The sequence below is a fragment of the Primulina tabacum genome, chromosome 14 (genome assembly GCF_025594145.1).
Source record: "Primulina tabacum isolate GXHZ01 chromosome 14, ASM2559414v2, whole genome shotgun sequence".
In the NCBI taxonomy this organism is placed as follows: domain Eukaryota; kingdom Viridiplantae; phylum Streptophyta; class Magnoliopsida; order Lamiales; family Gesneriaceae; genus Primulina; species Primulina tabacum.
Window position 1 is genome coordinate 33,296,657 of NC_134563.1, and position 23,603 is coordinate 33,320,259.

The 23,603-nt window shown below is 30.0% G+C and overlaps 1 protein-coding gene across 1 annotated transcript; it reads left to right on the forward strand.

Moving 5' to 3' along the window:
- Positions 1–8,784: 8,784 nt before the first annotated feature.
- LOC142524877 (transmembrane ascorbate ferrireductase 1-like) lies at positions 8,785–11,677 on the forward strand. The gene is made up of 4 exons (XM_075629021.1): positions 8,785–9,111; positions 10,154–10,202; positions 10,266–10,465; positions 11,217–11,677. Exons 1-4 carry the CDS (start codon positions 8,968–8,970, stop codon positions 11,520–11,522), a joined length of 699 nt encoding a protein of 232 aa, XP_075485136.1. The 5' UTR covers positions 8,785–8,967; the 3' UTR covers positions 11,523–11,677.
- The last annotated feature ends 11,926 nt before the right edge of the window (positions 11,678–23,603 follow it).

Below are 23,603 nucleotides of genomic sequence, written 5' to 3' on the forward strand. Positions count from 1 at the left end.
TCTCTCTCGAATATAAAAATGGTGTTCGGACATTTGTAACACGAGCTATCTAGTACGTCAATGAAGAGGGATAAGATGTCCATGTCATACTTGTTTCAATCATCTGTATCAGCCATTGCGCTTAGTAGAGATACACCTACTAAAATATGGGATACAACAATCATACAAAATGTGGGACTACCATGGTGAGCTGTCAAGAATGGCCCAATGTAAAATTGGTGCAGTCTTATACACCACGTAATCTATGGGACTATCCAAATGTTGAAGTTGAAAATGATGCTGACACAACTAGTTCTGATTCTCACGTAGCGCAGGAATTGAATTCACAATCATTGCAATTTTTGGTAGAATTACTAGAGTTGAGAATATCAGCTTCCATCGTGAGGATATATGTTTCGCAAGTATATCATATATGGAAAGCAATGGAAATGTTTAGGATATAAGATTTTATCGATTATTTCATTGATAATGATAAAATTATATTAAAAATCCATGAATTTGAAATCTAAAAATCAAAATACAATCTAAATAAATTCGAACTCTCGAGTCTCGATACTCTTCGATATTATTGGAATGCTTTACCACTCCATTGGACTCGGATTATTTCTTGAAGACACCACGTGCAGGAGATCCGCTAAGAGACGACTTTTTGCGGCCCAAGATGGCTAAAACTACGGGCCCACACAAATTTGAATTAATTCACCCTCGTCTCTCTACCATATACATTATACCTATCCTCGTTCATCATAGAATATTTTTTTTCTTTTTAAGGATCATTCAAAAAAAAAAAATGACAATTTTGAATCGTATAGATAAAAAAATTACTTTATTCTTTAATTAAGAAAGAGAAATTAATTTTTTTGATCTTATAAATTACACGTTTTTCATTTTAATTTATTACATTTTTGTCCTCTACTTTTAATTTTTTTCACGAGAGTACTCAATATGTATATTGTATAATACAAAAAACTATTGAGAGACGGTCTCGTGAGTCAATTTTGTGAGACAAATCTTTTATTTAGGTCATCAATGAAAAATATTATTTTTAATATCAAAAGTATTTTGTTTTATTGTAAATATGGGCAGAGTTCACATATCTCGTGCTTAAGACCGTCTCACAATAGGTTCACTCATTCATTGTGTAATAGCTTGAATTTAGTACAAGGAGATTAGATAAACGGTAATTTGAAATTAATTAGGGGAGAACTTTCTATTTTTTAATACAAATTTTAAACATATTATGCAAATGGACTATTATCTTTTTGTTCATTTGTACCTCGGACAGAATATAGGTGTTACAAATATGAAAAAGATGTAACATATATCTATACTATCTATACAATATTATTAAGTATAAGACTCTTAGAGTAACTATCTTAGAAGACACCGAAATATTTAATTCCATAATTACCCTTCTTACTCTACTAAAAACATTCACAATTCACTCCATATTTTACATAGAAACAAATATAAACAAAACTTCCCTTTTAAATCGAACAACTCTTCGAAATTGAAAATAATTTCGTGTTAATTGTTTAAAATTATTTGATCAAATTTAAAATAATAATAACACATGCAATGCATGTGCATCTTTTACTAGTATATTTAATAAAACCAAGACAAAGAATAACGAAACAAGCAAGCGTACATTTACCCCGTCTGTCTTAAATTGGATAAGCTTTGTGAAACGTGGGTGAGTCAAATTTTTGGTTTGTTTATATAAAATGATCGACCGATCATCTAATTATAAAATAAAAAAATTGTTGATGAATCTTATATTTTTTGTTTTCAAGTCAATGATCACTCGATTATCTTATACAAATAAAAACTGAGAGCAAATTTCTCGGAGTAGTATAAAGTCACACATGACATATGTAGCGTGTCTTACTTTAATGTGATATTTTTCCAATAACTCCAAATAAAATTAGAACATATATTAAATAATCATTATAATTTATTATTACAATTGAAATGATCCTAAAATGCATTAATGATACATCCAACTGTTTGTACAAAATCAGGTCGATGTAATGGATTCTATCAAGTTTCCAACTTTATTTTATTTGTTGAACATTATTTAACAATTCAGTGTCACTAGTCTGACATATCTTTGAAGTATTTAAAGAATAATATAAGATTTCAAATTCGAATATAAAAATTAAAGGTAACAATTTGTGTAAGACGATATCAGGAGTCGTATTTTATGAGACAGATATCTTATTTGGATTATCCATGAAAAAGTATTACTTTTTATGCTAATAGTATTATTTTTTATTGTGAATATCGATAAAGTTGATCCGTATCACAAATAAAGATTCGTGAGACCGTCTAAATGTTTTTTCAAAAACAAAAAAATTTCCCTCTTTTCTCCAGTTCATGTCGTTTATCCCTTTCGGGGGGCTGCTGTGTTTTATTTGATGTTTTAATTTGGGTGGTTGGAGTAGGACCAAGACTTCTTTTTTTTTTTTTATCGAGTATGTGATAATTTTGGGGGCCTGCTGTGTTTTATACTTTTATTTCATGTCGTCAAGGCATATCTAATTTATTATCAAGAATCAGAGCTGTTATTTATGTTGAAAATAATATTTGAATGTTGAAAAAGTAATAGTTGAATATTTGAATGTTGAAAATAAGAGTTATAAAATTAGAAATTTGTGTGTGATGATGTAGGTAATGATGTATTTTATTTTTGGATTATTTGTAAAGAAATTCTATAAATAGATCTCTCATTTGTGAAGAAATTCACAATTGAGTAGAGAGAAAAATATTATAAAGTGTGTAGTTTGGTATATTTTGAGAGTTTGAGGTTTTTACTTTTTATCATAAATTTTTACTTTTCAAAACACGTTATCACCACGAAGCTCTAAAAGTCCTCCATACTTTTCCAAGCTCCAAACAGAAGAAAAAGGTAACAAAAGTAATAATATTTATTTTATTGTTATTTATTTATTGTATATATATTTAATATATAATATAATGTTATTATTAGAAATAATAAAAATAAATTTTTCAAAAACTTGTTATAAATCCTGGGAGGATGTTAAGACGACATCCCACACTTCCGGTAAGGGATACGACAAGTATAAAAGCCTATAAGATTTTTAAACAAAATAACTTATGACACATCATTATAATAATGTGATATGATATACATAATTATTTAAACATGACTAATATTATATACACCATATTATTACCATAAAATTATACAAATGCATACATTTATTTTTTTGTACACCAACGGTCATAAACGGTAACAAAACGGCTAGTTTTTGCCCTATAAATATGATCTCACAAACTCTTTCAATCACTCCAACTTTCTGCTATTCTCTAAAAAATTATTCTTCATCAAATTTTTCGAAGAATAAAGAAGATGGCTTTCCCAAGGTTATTTTTAATTATTTTGGTTATCATACTCACAAGTCTTTTATTTATCGGAGAATATCCTCCTCGTGTGTTTTCTTTATTTTTACAAATGCTTGTACTTGTTGTTTATCCATTACTTTGTATTGCAATATTCATTAACTAATAAAATGCATCGTAATTTTTTAGTACCACCATGTCAAATTTGACAAAGCTCGAATTTGTTGCGCTCGATATCACGGGAAAAAATTATATGCCATGGACTCTCGATGTAGAAATGCATCTTGAGTCATTGGGTCTAAGCGATACCATTAAAGAAAATGGTATATCTTCATCACAAGAAAAAGCAAAAGCTATAATATTTTTGCGTCGACATCTTGATGAAGGTTTAAAATGTGAATATCTCATCGAAAAAGATCTCATGGCTCTGTGGAAAGGATTGAAAGAAAGATTTGAACACGTGATGAATGAAATATGTTAAGATTCCAAGATTTTAAGAAAGTCAGTGATTATAATTCAGCGATGTATCGAATAATCTCGCAGCTAAAATTTTGTGGACATGAAGTTACAGATTCGGAAATGCTTGAAAAAACATTTTCCACGTTTCACGCATCAAATATAACTTTACAGCAACAATATAGAGTGCGTGGATTTGCGAGATATTCTGAACTCATCGCCTGTCTTCTTGTGGCGGAAAAGAACAATGAGCTATTAATGAGAAATCATCAGTCCCGACCCACTGGATCAACAGCATTTCCAGAAGTAAATGCTGTAAGTAAAAATGAATTTAAACCTGGAAACCAAAATCAAATTCAAAGACAAGGTTTTGGTCGAGGTTGAGGTCGAGGTCGTGGACGTGGACGTGGACGTGGAATTGATCGTGGTCGTGGTCGAGGCCGTGGTTTTGAAAACAATAGAGATAGTTATTTTTATAACTCATCTTCAAAAGGGCGTCACGAACCACTCACAGAAAAGGCATCATGAGAACATGAGTGTTAATGAAAATCACTCGAAAAGATTTGAAAGTTCTTGTTTCAGATGCGGCACTCCAGGACATTGGTCTCGTATTTGTCGAGCCCCTGAGCACATTTGCAAGCTCTATAAAGAATCGATAAAGGGGAAAGAAAAAGAGACCAACTTCACTGAACGCAGTGACCGTTTGAGTGATTCAACTCATTTTGATGCTGCTGATTTTATGAATGATTTCTCTGAAAATGATCAATATGTTGGTGGGATAGAAATGAACAATATTGATGCTACTGATTTTCTCAATGATTTCTCTGAGAATGAACAATATAATGGTAGAATATAAATGTACAATAATTTATTTTTCATGTATTCATATAATAATGTTTTATTGTACAATTATGATATGTGTTATATTTACATATGTATTGTCAGTAATCTTATTTCATTGCATATTTTTTTTGAAGTTCAAATATGAAAAATGCTATGAGCAAAGCTGAAGTTTGCATACCCGATAGTGGTACAACGCACACTATCCTCCGAGATAAAAGATATTTCTTGGAACTAAAACCAACAAAAACAACGGTGAATACAATATCAGGTCCTGTAGACTTGATTGAAGGATGGGGTAAAGCACAATTTTTGTTACCTAATGGTACAAAATTTTTGATCAATGATGCTTTATATTCACCACAATCGAAAAGAAATTTGTTGAGTTTTAATGATATATATTCTCATGGGTATGATACTCAAACAATGAATGAAGGGAATGAGAAATATATGTGTCTTATCACATATAAATCAGGAAAAAAATATGTGATTGAAAAACTACCAATGCTCCCTACTGGATTGCATTATACACATATAAGTCCCATTGAATCAAACATGGTAGTAGATAATTCTTCAATATTAACCAATTGACATGATCGATTAGGACATCCTGGTTCAACAATGATGCGAAGAATTATAGAAAATACACATGGTCATCCACTGAAAGACCAGAAGATCTTTCAGAATAATAAGTTTCAATGTAAAGCATGTTCTCTTGGAAAACTTATTATAAGACCATCGCCAGCCAAAATCCAAACTGAATCACCAATGTTTCTTGAACGTATTCAGGGTGATATTTGTGGACCAATCCATCCACCATGTGAACCATTCAGATACTTTATGGTATTAATTGATGCCTCCAGCAGATGGTCACATGTATGTTTATTGTCAACTCGAAATGTTGCATTTGCAAGATTACTTGCTCAAATAATAAAATTGAGGAATCAATTTCTAGATTATACAATCAAGAAAATTAGACTTGATAATACTGGTGAATTTACTTCCCAGACTTTCAATGATTATTGTATGTGTATGGGAATCATTGTTGAGCATCATGTTGCTCATGTACATACACAGAATGGATTGGTTGTATCATTGATTAAACGTCTGCAAATGATTGGTAGACCAATGATTATGAAAACAAAGCTCCCTATTTCTATATGGGGACATGCAATTTTACAAGCTGCTTCATTAATTCGTATCAGACCAAGTGCATATCATAAATACTCTCCATTGCAGCTTGCATTTGGTAAAGAATCAGACATTTCTCATCTGAGAATTTTTGGATGTGTGGTGTATGTGCCTATTGCACCACCGCAACGAAAGAAAATAGGACCTCAAAGAAAGGTTGGAATTTATATCGGTTATGATAGTCCATCAATCATTCGATATCTTGAACCTCAGACAGGCGACGTGTTCACAGCACGTTTTGCTGATTGTCATTTTAATGAGAAAATCTTCCCAATGTTTATGTATCATCATTGTTACATCTGGATCCAAGAACAAAACAATGTGAAAAAGATGTACAGCAAATTGTGCACTTGCAAAGAGTAGCAAATCAAATACCAGATGCATTTGCAGACACAAAAGGGGTAACTAAATCATATATACATGCTACAAATGCCCCTGCTCGAATTGAAATTCCGAAGAAACAAATTGAAAATACTCATGTTGTCATTAAACGCCTGAAGCGTGGAAGGCCAGTCGGTTCCAAGGATAAAAATCCTCGAAAAAGAAAATTCATAGAGAAACACGATGATCACAAAATAAAGAATGATGTTCCTGAAGAAACACATGATAATCACAAAATAGAGAATGGTATTCCTGAAGAAATACATCATGATGAAGATGTTCTGTCAGAACCACAAACTGACGAGAATCATGAAATCTCTATCAATTATATTAATACTGAAAAAATATGGAACCGAAAAGATATAGAAGAAATTGATGATATATTTTCTTATAATGTGGCAATCAACATCATAAATGATAATGAAGATTATGAAAAAATCTTTTGCTGAATGTAAAAATCGGCAGGATTGGATAAAATGGAAAGAATCCATCCAGGTTGAATTGGATTCGCTAAATAAACATAATGTTTTTGGACATATAGTCCTTACACCTGAAGGTGTAAAACCTGTTGGATACAAATGGGTTTTTATTCGAAAGCGAAATGAGAAAAATGAAACTAGTAAGATATAAAGCTCGACTTGTTACACAAGGTTTTTCTCAAAGGCCTGGAATTGATTATGAAGAAATGTATTCTCCCGTGATGGATGCAATTACGTTTCGGTATTTGATTAGCTTGGCGGTATCTGAAAATTTAGAAATGCATCTTATGGATGTTGTTACAGCTTACTTATATGGATCACTTGATAGTAATATATATATGAAACTCCATGAAGGATTTAAGATGCCTGAAGCACAAAGTTCAAAACCCAGAGAATGTTATTCTGTGAAATTACAAAGATCGTTATATGGGTTAAAGCAATCCGGCCGAATGTGGTATAATCGGCTAAGTGATCACTTGATGAAAAAGGGATATGTAAATAATTCAATATGCCCTTGTATTTTCATTAAGAAAACAACATCCGGATGCGTAATTATTGATGTATATGTTGATGATTTAAACATCATTGGAACGAATAAGGAAATTCAAGAAGTTGTGTCATACTTGAAGGAAGAATTTGAAATGAAGGATCTTGGAAAAACCAAGTATTGTCTGGGTTTACAAATTGAACAAAAAGAATGTGGAATGTTTGTTCACCAGACAAATTATACAGAAAAGATCCTTAAACGTTTTAATATGGATAAATCAAATCCTTTAAGTATTCCAATGGTTGTTAGATCATTAAACATAGAAAATGACCCATTCCGTCCATGTGAAGATGATGAAGATGTTCTTGGTCCAGAAGTACCATATCTAAGTGCTATCGGTGCCCTTATGTATCTTACAAATTGTACAAGGCCTGATATATCTTTTGCCGTAAATTTGTTAGCAAGATTTAGTATATATCCAACAAAGAGACACTGGAACGGAATTAAACATATATTCTGTTATCTACGAGGAATGACAGACTTGAGACTTTTGTATTCAAAAGATGCTAATCCAAGTATAATTGGTTATGCCGATGCTGGATACTTATCTGATCCACACAAGGCACGTTCCCAAACTGGATATGTATTTACTCGTGGAGGCACTGCAATTTCTTGGCGTTCACAGAAACAAACGCTCGTAACAACTTCATCAAATCATGCCGAGATTATTGCACTACATGAAGCAAGCCGTGAATGTGTGTGATTAAAATCAATGACCCAACATATCCAAATCTCATGCGGATTATCATTTGACGAGAAGCCTGTGACACTATACGAAGATAATGTTGTATGTGTTGCTCAAATGAAAGAGTGATACATAAAAAGCGACAGAACTAAACATATTCCTCCTAAGTTCTTCGCATTCACCAAAGAGCTAGAGAAGAATAAATGTATTGATGTTCGTCACATTCAATCAAGTGAAAACTCATCAGATCTCTTCACAAAGGCACTTCCTACGTCAATATTCAGAAAGCACATATATAATATTGGGATGCGTAATCTACGAAATTTGTGAAGAATTGTTCGTGTCAACATGAGGGGGAGTTTACGTGACTGCACTCTTTTTCCCTTACTATGGTTTTTATCCCAATGGGTTTTTCCTAATAAGGTTTTTAACGAGGCAGTACAAAAACACGTAATGAAGACATCATCGTATCATGATCATCATCACAAGGGGGAGTGTTGAAAATAATATTTGAATGTTGAAAAAGTAATAGTTGAATATTTGAATGTTGAAAATAAGAGTTGTAAAATTAGAAATTTGTGTGTGATGATGTAGGTAATGATGTATTTTATTTTTGGGATTATTTGTAAAGAAAATCTATAAATAGATCTCTTTGAGTAGAGAGAAAAATATTATAAAGTGTGTAGTTTGGTAAATTTTGAGAGTTTGAGATTTTTATTTTTTACCGTAAATTTTTACTTTTCACAACAATTTATTTATTTTTAAAAAATGTATTTTCAAACAAAAAATCGTGGTCAACCATGTGGCCAGCGGTAGATGAGCACGTGTAGGTAGATAACATCCTTCGTGTGATCCAGAATCGTGGATACCACACGGCTGATATGTAGAAGAACAAAAAGGAGGGACCCCAGTTGGAAATTTGAGGAAGATCACTCTGTTTTCAAGTGTTAGAGGCGATTAAATCTTGACTGTGAAAATCGACTGAGGAAAACGAGGAGCGGAGTTTGATAAAAAGAGAGAAAGAAATGGCGATTGGGCTGAAGGCTGTGCTCGTTTCTTATGTGGCTCATTTTCTGGCTGTGGTTGGTGCTATATTGGTGTTGGTTTGGTGCATAAGCTTTAGGGGGGGTTTGGCTTGGGAGGCTACCAACAAGAATCTCATATTCAATGTAAAATTTCCCTCTTTTCTCCAGTTCATGTAGTTTATCCCTTTTGGGGGGCTGCTGTGTTTTATTTGATGTTTTAATTTGAGTTGTTGGAGTTGGACCAAGACTTCATTTTTTGTTTTTATTTTTTGAAAAAATAGCCAAGTTTGATATTCTAACAATCCCTCACCAAAATTCCAAGTCCAGTCGAAGTTTCTCTTAGGCTCTTAATTTTTTTTTTTACTATTCTGAACATCTTCTTGTTTAGTTTGTGTGGTGTGATTACTGGGATATAGGCTGCAAGAAACTAGATTTTGACAGCTGTTTGATATTGTAGAGGAGTTTATTCTTGATTCAAGTACTATTGTCTTCCGGGGAAATGAGCAGTAGTAATCTATTTATTGAAAGATGAAAAAAGAAACTGATTTCTAGGAGTCAGTAATCTAATCTGTGAGCTGCTTTTATAAATAGAAAACAAGTATTCGACGTTCATTTGATTTCTAAAACTACCCTTCACATTTTTTTCGTTATGGAACACAACATATTTGATGCCCACATTAAAGAGTAAATGGTGTTCTTTCTTTATATGCATGGAGATATAATTATGGTTTTAAACTTTCTCCATGGGATGATAAAATATATCAACAAAGCTCAGATTTTTCTTTCCTCCACCTGGAGGAATTCTGTCTACTTCCATTAACATATAAGAGAACTATGTTATCTAATGATATTGTGATATGATTAGAATTACTCCGGTGGATCATAGACCAACTCCTCGTGCCTTGGCAGCTCACAAAACTCTGCCAATTTAGGATCAGCTCATATAAGAGACCTAGGTGGTCTAATGATATTGTGATATGAGTAGAATTACTCTGGTGGATCATAGACTAACTCCTCAGGACTTAGCAGCTCATAAAACTCTGCCAATTTAGTATCAGTTTATAACTTACCAGAATTTAAAGGTTATTAGCTCATTAAGGTAGCTGTGGTGTTTGATTTTATAATAACTTGACTATTAAGATGGTTGTGGTAAGTCTCACATCTTATTTTCTTCTTTTGACTCCAGATTCATCCTGTACTGATGCTTATAGGATTTATCATAATTGGAGGACAAGGTAATAGAAATTCATCTTGAATCTAAAATTTATCGAAGATATCTTATTTTCTCTTAATTACAGCCATCATGAGTTACAAATGTCTGCCTCTGAAGAAGCCAGAAAAGAAACTCATACATCTAGTTCTTCATGCTATTGCTCTTGTACTCGGTATCATTGGAATATACACTGCGTTCAAGTTCCACAATGAAAGCAACATTGCAAATTTATATAGTTTACACTCTTGGCTAGGAATTGGTGTCATCTCTCTCTACGGACTCCAGGTGACATTCGAATACTCTAATTAATTCTAAGTTTGTATCTTATACTCCTTTCTTTGGCATCATTTATGTTTCAGTTGACCATCATGACTAGGTTCTTGTTGTGTTTGGCCACTAGCTTGTCAACGTAGCCTTTTTTCACTTTATGATCTAAAGGGTGATAACAAGTCGAGATTGAGTTCAGACATAAGGGATTAAGCTTGGGATTTTCTTGTTAAGGGGTTGGTTAAATCATGAAGGCCTGTAGGAGCAACTATATTTGTACCAAAAGTCTTAGCTGGAGTTAACGTTGCAACTTAATTCAATTGATGTCAGATACATAAACATACGATATGTCAGATAGTGACAGATACATTGACATATTGTTGATAGCAAACGATTCTCCTCAGAACAATTTCAAATTACATTGGCTCTGATAAAATTGTGGACATCTAAGTGCTTCAGTTGGCTAGCAGTCAGGATGGAACTGAAATTTTTTAACCATACAACAGTTCAAGTGTAAGATTTCGATTATTATGCTGTATAGGAAAAATTATTGCTATCAAAGGCCTGCATCCCTATTCCCTCCATAGCTTCTCAGCACTCACCAAGTGACAAGTACTGTAAAATTTGCTAAAACTTCATTTCCATCCCCGTAAGTTGACCATTTCTACCCAAACACGAAACACACCATCTCGATCTACTCTTAGCAGATAGACATTTTTTCCCCATTGTTAAGGACCAAATCATCTCATATATTTCTGATCATTTACAGTGGTTATACGGGTTCGCTGTTTTCTTTTACCCGGGAGGAACACCACCACTTAGAAGGGAGTCACTTCCATGGCACGTACTTTTTGGCATGTTTGTTTATATATTGGCAGTAGGCACTGCTGCCTTGGGGTACCTTGAAAAGCTTACCTTCCTGGAAAACTCTGGTGTTCAAAAATATGGTTCGGAGGCGTTCCTCGTCAACTTCACCGCCATCGTGACTATCTTATACGGGTCGTTTGTCATCTTCACCATTCTGTCTCAGGGTCCTCCAGAAGATGAATATGATTACACGGCTATAGAAACATGAGTGATTATTTTTCTTGCCCTTTTCCTTGATCTTGTTTGGATCTGAATAATGCAGGGCTTCTAGCAAAGTAGGTCGGTGGTGTGTACATGAACGTGAATTGCAAACAGTCCATTACATATATAATATACAATTATAATAACAATATGTTAATTTCATTATTCTTGTTTATCATAACTATTTATAAGGCACATGAGCCTGCTGAACGAAGAGGTTAAGCATTGGGCTTTCAAGTAATGAATTTTGAAATTTAGTTAAACCAAAGCATTCATCATCAAAAAACTAATATTGTAGCTGTTGAAACAAATCATTTGTTTCACAACGACGTCGTTTTGTGTGAAAGATAGAACATCAATTATTATATATTTTTATTTCATCTAATATTTGACTCAAATATAATATTGTATTAAAAAGAGTTAGTTCAATTGTGTAGAGACGATTTCTTATATTTAATCTAGACAAAAATTTGTATGAGGTGGTCTCACGTGTCGTATTTTATGATACAGATATCATATTTGGTCATCCATGAAAAAGTATAACTTTTTATTGTGAATATCGGTAGGGTTGACTCGTCTCACAGATAAAAATTCGTGAGATCGTCTCACAAGAGATCTACTCATTAATTTATTATTATTAATTGTTATTCATGATGTTATTAGTAATTAAATCATTGTGCTTAATTATTATTCTTCACTTGTGTAGATTATCCGTGAGGACACAGAGATTTCACTTTTTTAAAACATTAAGCAACGATATATATTAAATTTTACATTTTTAATACTTTATTTTTTTTTAAAAAAAATTAGTTTTATAATTTCAAATCACCGATTTTAAATTTTTTCAAGTATATTCGACATAAAAAAAATGATGAATTATATATATTTTTAGTAGCGTTTTTGTATATATTTCAAAGTATGGGTAAAAAACAAGTGGAGTTATTTTCGTAAGAGAAATTATTATGATATAGTCAAAATACTCAAAAATGAAGAAAAAAGTAAAAAGTTATTAATTTTCATGTATATTTGAATCACAAATTGATGAATTCTATTTTAGTGGCATATTTGTGTATATTTCAAAGTTGAGTATGTCTTTTGTGAGACGGTATCACGAATCTTTATCTGTGAAACATGTCAACCCTACCGATATTCACAAAATACTACTCGTGAGACCGTCTCACACAAATTTTTGCCTTCAAAGTTAGTGAAAAATAAGTGGAGTTATTTTCTTATGAGAAATTACCATGATATAGTCAAAAGACTCAAAAATGGAAAAAAATAAAAGTTATTTATTTTCATGTTGACACTAAAAAATGATAAATTTTGTAATTTTCGAGTAACATCGTTTGTATATATTTCAAAAAGTTGGTGAAAATAAGTTGATATATTTTTGTAAAAAAAAATTATTATGATAAAGTCAAAACTTGAAAAAAAAAAGTCAGTAAACTCAATAGAAAAGTTATGGAAAAACTCAAATAGTATAATATATAAACATATTGTAATTTATAATATTCATAAGTCTATTCAATTAATAAATATAATAATTTTTGTACGAGTCATCATATACTCAATAATATTTTGATTTATAAGAAAAAATTAACGAATTAAAAGTAGAAAAGTTTGTTAATAGATTTATGTTAAATCTATACATACATATTATAAAAGTGTGAATCAAGGTCAAAGTTTTCCTATTGTGTATTGTCAACTTTGTCCTTAGTTTGTACATACAGGAAAAATTTAGTGAGCATGTTTTTGTCAAATCAATTATTATGATAAGGATAGAATTGTCAAACTACATTTATGTTAGATAATGATCAAGTTGCCAAAAAAGCTGAAACTTTAAAATTCTTTGATTTTTATTTTCTTGTAGATGAATTGAACAAACTTTTTTCACAATAAATATTAATTTGAAAAGATTGAAATACCAAAATATATTGGTTTTATTTGCTTATAGAAGAAATAAAAAAGAATTTTTTCATAAAATACTTAATTTGTAGATTTTTTCACAAAAAAGTTAATTTGTAGAAGATTAAAATAACAAAATTCTTTTGTTTTATTTTCTTATAAATAAATAAAATGAAAATATTTTTTCCACAAAAACTTAATTTGTATAACAATATGATGTTAAATATATTTTATTTTACGTTCATTAAGATTAATTATTTTAAAATGAAGAATTAAACTAATGAAGCCAAATAATTAAACTTATTTTGTTTTTGTTTTAACAAAGTTGGTGTCATGAAGAAGGTTCGATATTTAATTACATTTACAAAATGATACAAGAATTATCAGATATAAATATAGATAATTCAAATAAATATTTCATTGATATTTATTTTATCTATATTTCTTTATCAAAAGGAAAGTCAACTAATATTGTTCAAAACCTTGGTTTATTATGAAAATTTAACGATATAAGATTGAATAATATATTTTATTAATTTTAACTATATTTTTCTCTTTTTAAAGGCTAGAAACTATAACAATTATTTTATGAGAGATTCTTGCAATTAACGAATGATAGTTTTTGTAACATGAAAAGATATATCTTTGAATGTAAATTTTTAAAATTATGATAAATAAATTTTTATAAAAATTATTCATTAGCAATACTCACTACTTCTCCATAGACAAAGTCAAAGTTATTTGGTTTTTATTTACTTGTAGATGAAGTGAACAAATGTTTTTCACAAAAATATTAGTTTGAATGTGATTTATTTTATTTTGCAGATTTATAATCTTTTGAATGCTTTTATATATGCAAGAAGTTTATCTTTAATTTGGTGAGGAAGTTTTTGTAAAATCAATTATTATGATGATGTCAAGATTATCAATCTACGTATGCTAGGCAAGGGCCAATGATCAAGTTGCTAGAAATGTAATCGAGTCGAGCCGAGCCGAACTCTTGAATGTTTAAGCTTGGCTTGTTTATAATCGAGCCGAGCTCGAGCTTTATTTAACAAATATATTCATGGCTCACGAGCTTATTCAAGCTTTTATCGAACCTAAACGAGCTCAATAAATATGAATTGTACATTTAAATATTCATTAAATTCATCAAAAGATAACTTATACATTTAGAAAAAAATATAATATTCTTATTAAAATTTGTCAATTTATTATAATAAATAAATTTAATAGATTTTTCTATATACTTCATAATTAATGTGTTAAATCAATAAATTAAATATCAAAATTATTATTTTTAATCTAAGATATTACTTATGAATTTACTAACGTACATGTTCACGAGCTAACGAGCCGAATATTGTAGAGCTTGAACTTGGTTCGTTTATCTTAACGAGCCTCATTAAACGAGCTTTTATCGAATCGAGCTTCGAATAGCTCACAAACGGTTTGATTCATTTACATCCCTACAAGTTGCCAAGAAGATTGAAACTCCAAAATTCTTTGGTTTTTATTTATTTTCTTGTAGATGAATTGAAGATATTTTTTTCCGCAAAATATTAATTTGAGAATATTGAAATACAAAAAAATCATGGTTTTATTTGTTTATAGATGAAGCGAAAACAATTTTTTCTCAAAAAAATTAGTTTGTACAATATTGAAATACCAAAATTCTTTTGTTTTATTTGGTTGTAAATATAGTGAATTTTTTCCACAAAAAACATAATTTGTGTAAGGACATGATATTAAATATCCTCTATTTTGCATTAATTGAGAATAATTAATTTAAAACGACGAATTAAAATAATGAATCCAAATAATTAAATCATGTGGGTTGGTGTTATAACGAAGAAGGTTCGATGGTTAATTACATTTTACAAAAATGATACAAAGCATTATTGGTATAGACGAAAGATGACCTTATAAATATTTCGTGAGTATTTATTCTATCTATTTTTCTTATAAAAAAATCCAACTAATATTTTTCCAAGCCTTAGTTTATTATTAAAATTTAACAATATATGATTGAATACATACAGTTTTACTAATTTTAACTATTTTTCGTCTTTGTAAAGATCAGAAAGTATAACAATTACTTATTTGATGATCTTGCAATTGACGAAAATGTATTTTTATAAAGGATGGATATAAGTAAATCAATTATAGATTTATGTAATATGAAATGACATATCTTTGAAGGTAAATTTTTAAAATTATTATGAATAAATCTTTACAAAAATTATTCATTATTGCTCAATATTTCTCCTTATGAGTTATGATTGATAATAAGAAAGGTCAAATTTGTTTGTTTTTATTTTCTTGTAGATGAAGTGAACATATATTTTTCACAAAATATTAAATTGAATATGATTTGTTTTATTTTGTAAATCTATAATCTTTTGAATGAGTTATATATGCAATAAGTTTCTCAGAAAAGAATTAATATATACAAATTTAATACTTCCAATAATATAGTATGAAATATAAAAAAAATATGTTATCGTAATTTTGAATTTTTGTATTTAAATAACATATTGCATAAATATGTTATATCATTAGAGTTGAATAATTTTTGATAAATATGATAAAATATTAATTAAATCATATTTTGTCAGTTGTCTAGAAGATAGAATAACCAAAATTCATTGATTTTATTTGCTTGTAGATTAAGTTAAAATATTTTTTACAAAAAATAAATATTTTGTAGAATACTGAAATAACAAAATTCTTTGGTTTTATTTGCTTGATGAAACAAACTTTTTTTTCTACAAAACACTTAATTTGTGTGGAGATTTGTAGAGGCATCAAATAGAGAAGAATATACATTTTTTCTCATAAGATTTGCTAATGAAGATGGCGAGAATATTGTTTTTTCACAGAGAAGAAAAAACTGATGACAAAAAAAAAAATCTTGAAAGCAATATAAATTGAAAATATAAAAGAAGAAAACATTTGTCGCAATAATTTAATTTAAGGTTTAGAATATATTATCTATATTATATTTTTATTTGTCATAAATCAATAACACGTGGTAAAATAAGTGGTCAACGTTATGTATTATACTTTTTTCTTCTCTCAAATTTAATTTTAATAACTATTGTGATATCAATTTTATATTATATTTTCTCCGATGTCTAATTTATACAAAATTATAATATTTATTACTGATATGTTTTTCAACAATTATTAATTTATTTAGATTGCGCTTGGATAAATTGATTTCAAATTTATGTATTAGAATTATAATTTTATTGTTAACAATGAAATAATATATCAAATCTTGAATTTACACATGACTTATTTACATATTATTATTTATATAAAGTAGAATAAATTTCAAATAACATTATTATTGGGTGGACTTGAAAAATATCATAATTAACATGAAATACTACTATATAAACATGAAATGAGTGGATTTGAAGTTTATGATGTTACTTCTCTAAATAACAAAAATACATTTGAATGTATTGAAATCCATGGATTTGAAATCCTTCGATTCAAGAATATCCTCAGATTTATAACACATAAAATTTTTAAACAAATATCTTTTGAACTCATTTTATAATACATGTAGTACAAATTATATTACATTGAATTTTCTACGGATAATGCTAAAGGTACAACCAATATATCGTACTGCGACATTTACAACAATTATATCGTGAGATTTTGTTATTATCTAATGAAATTTTATATTTAATTTATCATGAAATTTTGATAAATGAAATTTATGTATTGATTTTTTTGAATTGTAAGAATTATTGTACAAATTTAGTTGCACATATAGCATTACTCATTTTCATCGATTAATATAGCATGAAATCATTAATATATAATTTTTTGTAAATTAATCTCTTCTGATCTCATTTCTTTAACAACAATTATTGATAATAGAAATGTATTTTCACTTATCATTTAAAGTTTAAATTTTCATACTTTATTATTGCTAATTTATGTTAATTTTTGTAGGTATAGACTTTAGTGATATTTAACTTTTAAGTAAAGAATTAAGTGTATATGTATTATGTGGGGACTCGGACGCTAATCATCTTCTTAATCGTTATTGGGATAATTGGATCAATGTAAATAATCTGGGTCTAAATTTTTTATTTTTATTTTTTTTTACATGCGGAATGTAATGAGATTCAATCTAATATACATATCAGTATTAAAGTACAAATCTTGTACTATATATATATACAATCATTCAACTAAGGTTTAACAACTAAATGTCAAGTGTCCAAACCCTATCTCTAATCCAAGTCCGTAGTATCCACTCTAGTCACGATCTATCTTTATTTTCTCGACCCTGATCCTGTCCCACCCATTGTCATGCACACATACAAACACGACAACAGCCGGATAACTCCGGTGAGATATATATATCCCAGTATAAACAATGTAAACATGCAGTCATATAAAAGCATTTATAAAAGCATGAAACACATATCAATAACAAGTATCAAATCTGAACAATATGTATCAATACAAACTCTGAATCACACTCTGTGACTCCTAAACTCTGACTCGACTCATCCTAATCTAGGGATCCCGATCTGAATAAGAACGCAACGTTCTCCCATCTACTTTACCCCAGCTAGATGGTGGTACGTTCTTAGTCCCAGACTTTGGCTGTCTATATTGAAGATCTGCAATAGGAGTCGGTCTTCTCCTCAGTCTATCAATATATATCCAAAAGTCCAGTGACTTGGCGATTCTGCCATGGCGGTTCTACCAAAGACTAGGCGGATCTGCCCAATTCTTACTCATGCTTTGCTACAATTCAATAGAGTAAGCATATCAATATCAAGCATTGCAAATATCAAATGCAATAATCATTCAGTATGTGATTTTGGGAAACTCAAGTCAAATCTACTCGAGTTGTGCAATCCCGAATCAAGATTTATTTATACCTTTCTTTCTGTCAATCTGACTCTGTTGAAGTCCCGAACTCAAATCTGTCAATACTCAATCTGACAATGACAATAACGAGGGATACCATATCAATACCCCACTCAATCAATACTGGATATAATCAGAACTAATCAAATTCTGTTTCAACGTCATAACTGCACAATCTCAATATACCAAGCAATACAAATCAATAGATATCAATTCCCAACATCTCATAATCGATACAATACAAATCTGATATCAAATCTCAATCAAATCAACTCCGAAAATCATAGCAATTCTATACGGTATCCGTTCTTCAATCCGATTTCGATTATACGATGTCTAACATATCAGAAACACCATATATGAGTCATATCTGATTCCTTCAACATCATATTTTCAAATCCTATCAGAACATAAGAAAACTTACGTCCAGTTGAAGCCTGCGTCGATAGGAACTCAGTACTGAAGTCGGATTCAAAATCAGACGGATGGATCGAAATATAAAGGCGTAAGAATTTTCTGAAGAATTCTCGATTTCCTTTCTTCGTTATATGAATTCTGAAGGATGAACTCATATATATATCACCTTGCATGTTAATGATACGTGTCATCATTTTCCACCACTTCCAGGCGGCGCTCGGGCGGTTAATCTTTACCTCTCGGGCGCGGAAGTTTCTGTCGAGATACTCAGCTGATCATCTCCTGGCGCTCGGGCGGTAATTTTATACCGCTCGGGCGCCAAACATTTTGTCCAAGAAGTAAACTCATGGTGCATTGGCGCTCGGGCGGTTCTTTTCTACCGCTCGGGCGCTAGATGTTCGGTCCAACATCTTGGCGCCAGATGTTCGGTCCAACATCTTGGCTTATACTGTAACGATGCCCTGCTTCTTCATTTGAGTTCCTATAACCTCAATTCTGTCCATTAATCAACGTCTGATTACAGTAATTAGATCTCGGGCATTACATATTATATTTTCGCCAATTTGTATTATGCTTGAATGACTTGATATTTTGTCGAAAATAAATATGAATAAATTTGTTATGATCAAATTCCTTTGAAAACTTGTGTGAGACGGTCTCACGGATCGTATTATGTGAGACAGATCTCTTATTTGGGTCATCCATTAAAAAATATTACTTTTTATGCTAAAAGTATTACTTTTGTTGACTCGTCTCACAGACAAAGATTCGTGAAATCGTCCCACAAAAGACCTACTCAATTCCTTGGTGGCTCAAGTAAAAACTCAAAGAAACTTAATTGTGTTGTGTCACGTGTGCAAAAAAACATATATATGACACGTGTCTACACTGGTTTATGTAAAAAAAAATAAAATTCTAATATGTCTGAATGTTTATTTGATATTAAAATTTAAAATAAGGTTTCAATAAAATTCAAAAGAAAGGTTCTGATAACAATATAACTATAAAATTGTCAATTATCTATTTCTATTTATATGATCTATTAATTAATCCATCATAAAATGTGCATTTTGAACAATGTTTTACTATGTGAAAATGTCAAAATACTCTTGTTCTCTATTATCTCAAGTTTAAGTGTTGAGTTAAATGGAATTTTATATATATATTTTGATAATAAATATATATGGTAAAAAAAAAGAGTAGGTATCTTCAGATACAATATCACGTATCTATATCCATAAGTTTTGTAAGACAGTCTCACGGATTTATATTCATAAGACATGTTGAATCGACACATATCTATAATAAAAATTAATATTTTTATTATAAAAATATTTTTTTTCTTCGGTTGAGCCGAATAGATAAACTGTTTTTATAAATTGTCTTATGAGGCTGTCTAAAATGAGTTTTTGTGGAAAAAAATGGTTGAGAGTTAATTGAATGAATTATATTGTGTTGAGTAGTAGGTCAATTGATACCAACACTCTAGTGATCCAGGTACTTAAGCCTAAAAGTTCTAGGCTCGAGTGTCGAGGGAGGGAAAAGATACTACTTTCCAGTAGTGAAATATTTTATGAGTGAATGTACGTGGACATAGTCATGTGCCGTAGGTTGGTCCATCCAACAAAATAAAGCAGTGTCGGCTTTTGTTATTTACGAATGATTGGTAAATAGCGTAGTCACGTAAAAGAAGTTTGTCTTAAATTGTCCCATAAGAAAGTGCAAAATTAAATATTTCTCTTTTGTATTTAATAAGGTTGTCATTAAATTTATTGGTTTACAAATCCGTCTTTGTTAACTACTAATAACTCCTAGCCACGTGATCCAGTGCTATAATTCAATTTGCTAATTAGAGTGAAAATATGTAGCGAATTATGGAATTGTAGGCCTAATTAATCAAAGTATGAATTGAATAATTTTGCTAATAATTGAAGACAAAAACTTGTGTGAGACGGTCTCACGAATCGTATTTTGTGAAACGGATATCTTATTTGAGTCATCCATGAAAAAATATTACTTTTTTATGCTAACTGTATTATTTTTTATTGTGAATATCGGTAGGGTTGACCCGTCTCACAGATAAAGATTCGTGAGACCCTCTCACAAAAGACCTACTCTTAATTAAAAAAAAGGACGTTAGATGATAAATTAATTAGAATAATCTCATTGTTACCATTAGTAGTTATTGACAGATAATTACATATATGTCACCGATTTTGTGACATTTATTATGCGCACATGAAACTCATAATACACAATGATGTCATTATTTTCACAAAGTAAACATTTCTGGATGTATCAAATTATATAGTCTGTGTTAATTAACATATATAAATTTTAAAGTATATGTAAATTAAACAAAAATACATAAATATATTGAAAATGAGATAATGCATATATATTAATATTGGTGATAGTCGGTGTCGTATATGAGATTTTAGGGACTTGAGTCGAACTTAAAAAATTGAGTCTTTCGAATAACAACATGTGTCACATTTTTTTCATTCATATATTTTTCAAAACATAACAACTATTTCGATCATTTTCAACAAAAAATTCTCAAATATTTTTTTTCATCAATTTCATCTCGATTTCTCAGGTTGATCAACATATCATATTTTTCATTCCCTTTTCTTTTTCGGTATCCATACAAATGCTTTGGAGTCACAATGACTATTTCTAAAAAGAAAATTTTATTTGTTATCATTATTAATTATATAAATGAAAAAATTAGAAAACTTTTTTACATTGAATTTGTATATATATATATGTTCCATTTATATGATTTTAACATTTATTTTATTAAAAAATAAACAGAATAAAAATAATCAATTCATAAATCGTGCTTTTAAACAATACATGAGCTTTTGTATTTTTAAAAACATCTATTGGTTTATCATATCAAATACCAAAATATGATATTAAAATTCAATTGCTTATATCACAAGTTATAATGATATCAAATTGAAAGGGATGATAAATAATGTACTTTGTTTGTATAATTGAAAATCGATATAATATCAAAACAAGTTTTTTTCATCTTTAGAATTATTGGGCTCGTGTAGTAGACTAAAGATCGTGTTTTTAGGATTTGGATCCTCTGTCATGATTGAACTTGTGATATGATTTTTTTACACGAGATGATCAGCTGACAATCTCGTTGTGTCTGACAATTTTTCAAATTTATCTGATATTGTATGAGGTCCATCAGATGATCAACTGATCATCTCGTGCAAAAGTGCACAACACTATATGCTGTGTTTTCAGCCATAGCAGAGGATCAAAATCCATGTTTTTACTTTTATTTGAAACTAATAGAATAAAATATTGTTCTACATAATTTTTTTCAAAAGAACCCCTCAAAGTATAAGTCAAGAGGCGTGCGTTCGATGTCTCACGTATCTCATCTCATGGTACTATAGACTTTTCTTTTAATCAACACCATATACAAGTATTTTTGATCTCATTGTTCCTTAACAAATGGATAAAAATAGCTAGAGACATTTTAAAATAATTTTAAATTTTAATATTGTGTTTACTGTTGAAATTAGCAGGGAAACATGAGAAACACAACCAATTTATTGAAGTACATACTAAATTTGTATGATAAAATCATATCAAATTAATATCAAAGCAACACGTGCGGATGACAATAATTTGAGTATGTCTCTTGTGAGACGGTCTCACGAATCTTTATTTGTGAAACAGATCAACCCTACCGATATTCACAGTAAAAAGTAATATTCTTAGCATAAAAATTAATATTTTTTCATGGATAACCCAAATAAGAGATCCGTCTCACAAAATACGACCCGTGAGACCGTCTCACATAAGTTTTTGCCTACTAATTTATATAAATTGAATGATAGAACTATTAATTTTTTAACAATTTATATGGCAATAAATATTAGTTTGGCATCATATTATTTATCTTCATTTGATTGATTTAATGTTATAATTACCTGTAATCACTAGTTAACTATTGATTTATGAATATGTTTTTGAAAATTTTTGGTGGTTGTGGAGTGGCTGTCAAATCCATAATACAATTCATATTCGATTGCAATTTTGGGTCTTTTAGCAATGATGATTTCGATTGGTGAGATTTATTCATCAAAGAAAAAATAATCCCACCAAGATTATTTGTCCTCCTCCAACCTTAAACCAAGATTCCTTTGAGGATAAATTACTCAAATAATAATATGAAAATATACCAAAAAAATTTGAAATTATCAAAAAATAAATGATTAATTTATTTACTCACATAATTTTGGAAAATTAATATTTTGAGAATTGGTCATATAATTCTAGTTTTCTCTCCCTCTAAAGGCACTCATTTTCATGGGCTATGACTTTCCTCTTCATATCTCATCTCTATAATATCATTTTCTTCTATTTCTTTTATTTATATACATGTGGACAAACATTAGATACTATGTACATTGGAATCAAAAGAATCATTCTAATGTCCACATCCCAACTCCATCATGGCACAGATACTTAAAGCTCGGTATGTTAAACATATGGATATAATGGATGCAAAAATAGGAACTAATCCATCCTGTATTTGGCGATCTATTCTTTGGAGTCGGGATCTTATTCGTAATGTATTAATATGGAGAGTGGAAAATGGTCACCATATAAATGCTTTTTCTGACTGTTGGATCCCAATGTTAGTATTAGGGAAGAGTTCTTTGTCTGGATCAAATGGAACATTGATGATAAATGAATTAATCTCTTCTGACAGGAATTGGATGGAGGATGACGTTAGAGCTCTATTTCCTTCTTTTGAAGAAGAATATATTCTCGACATTCCATTACGGAGGCATGATGTGGAAGATAGTCGATATTGAAAATG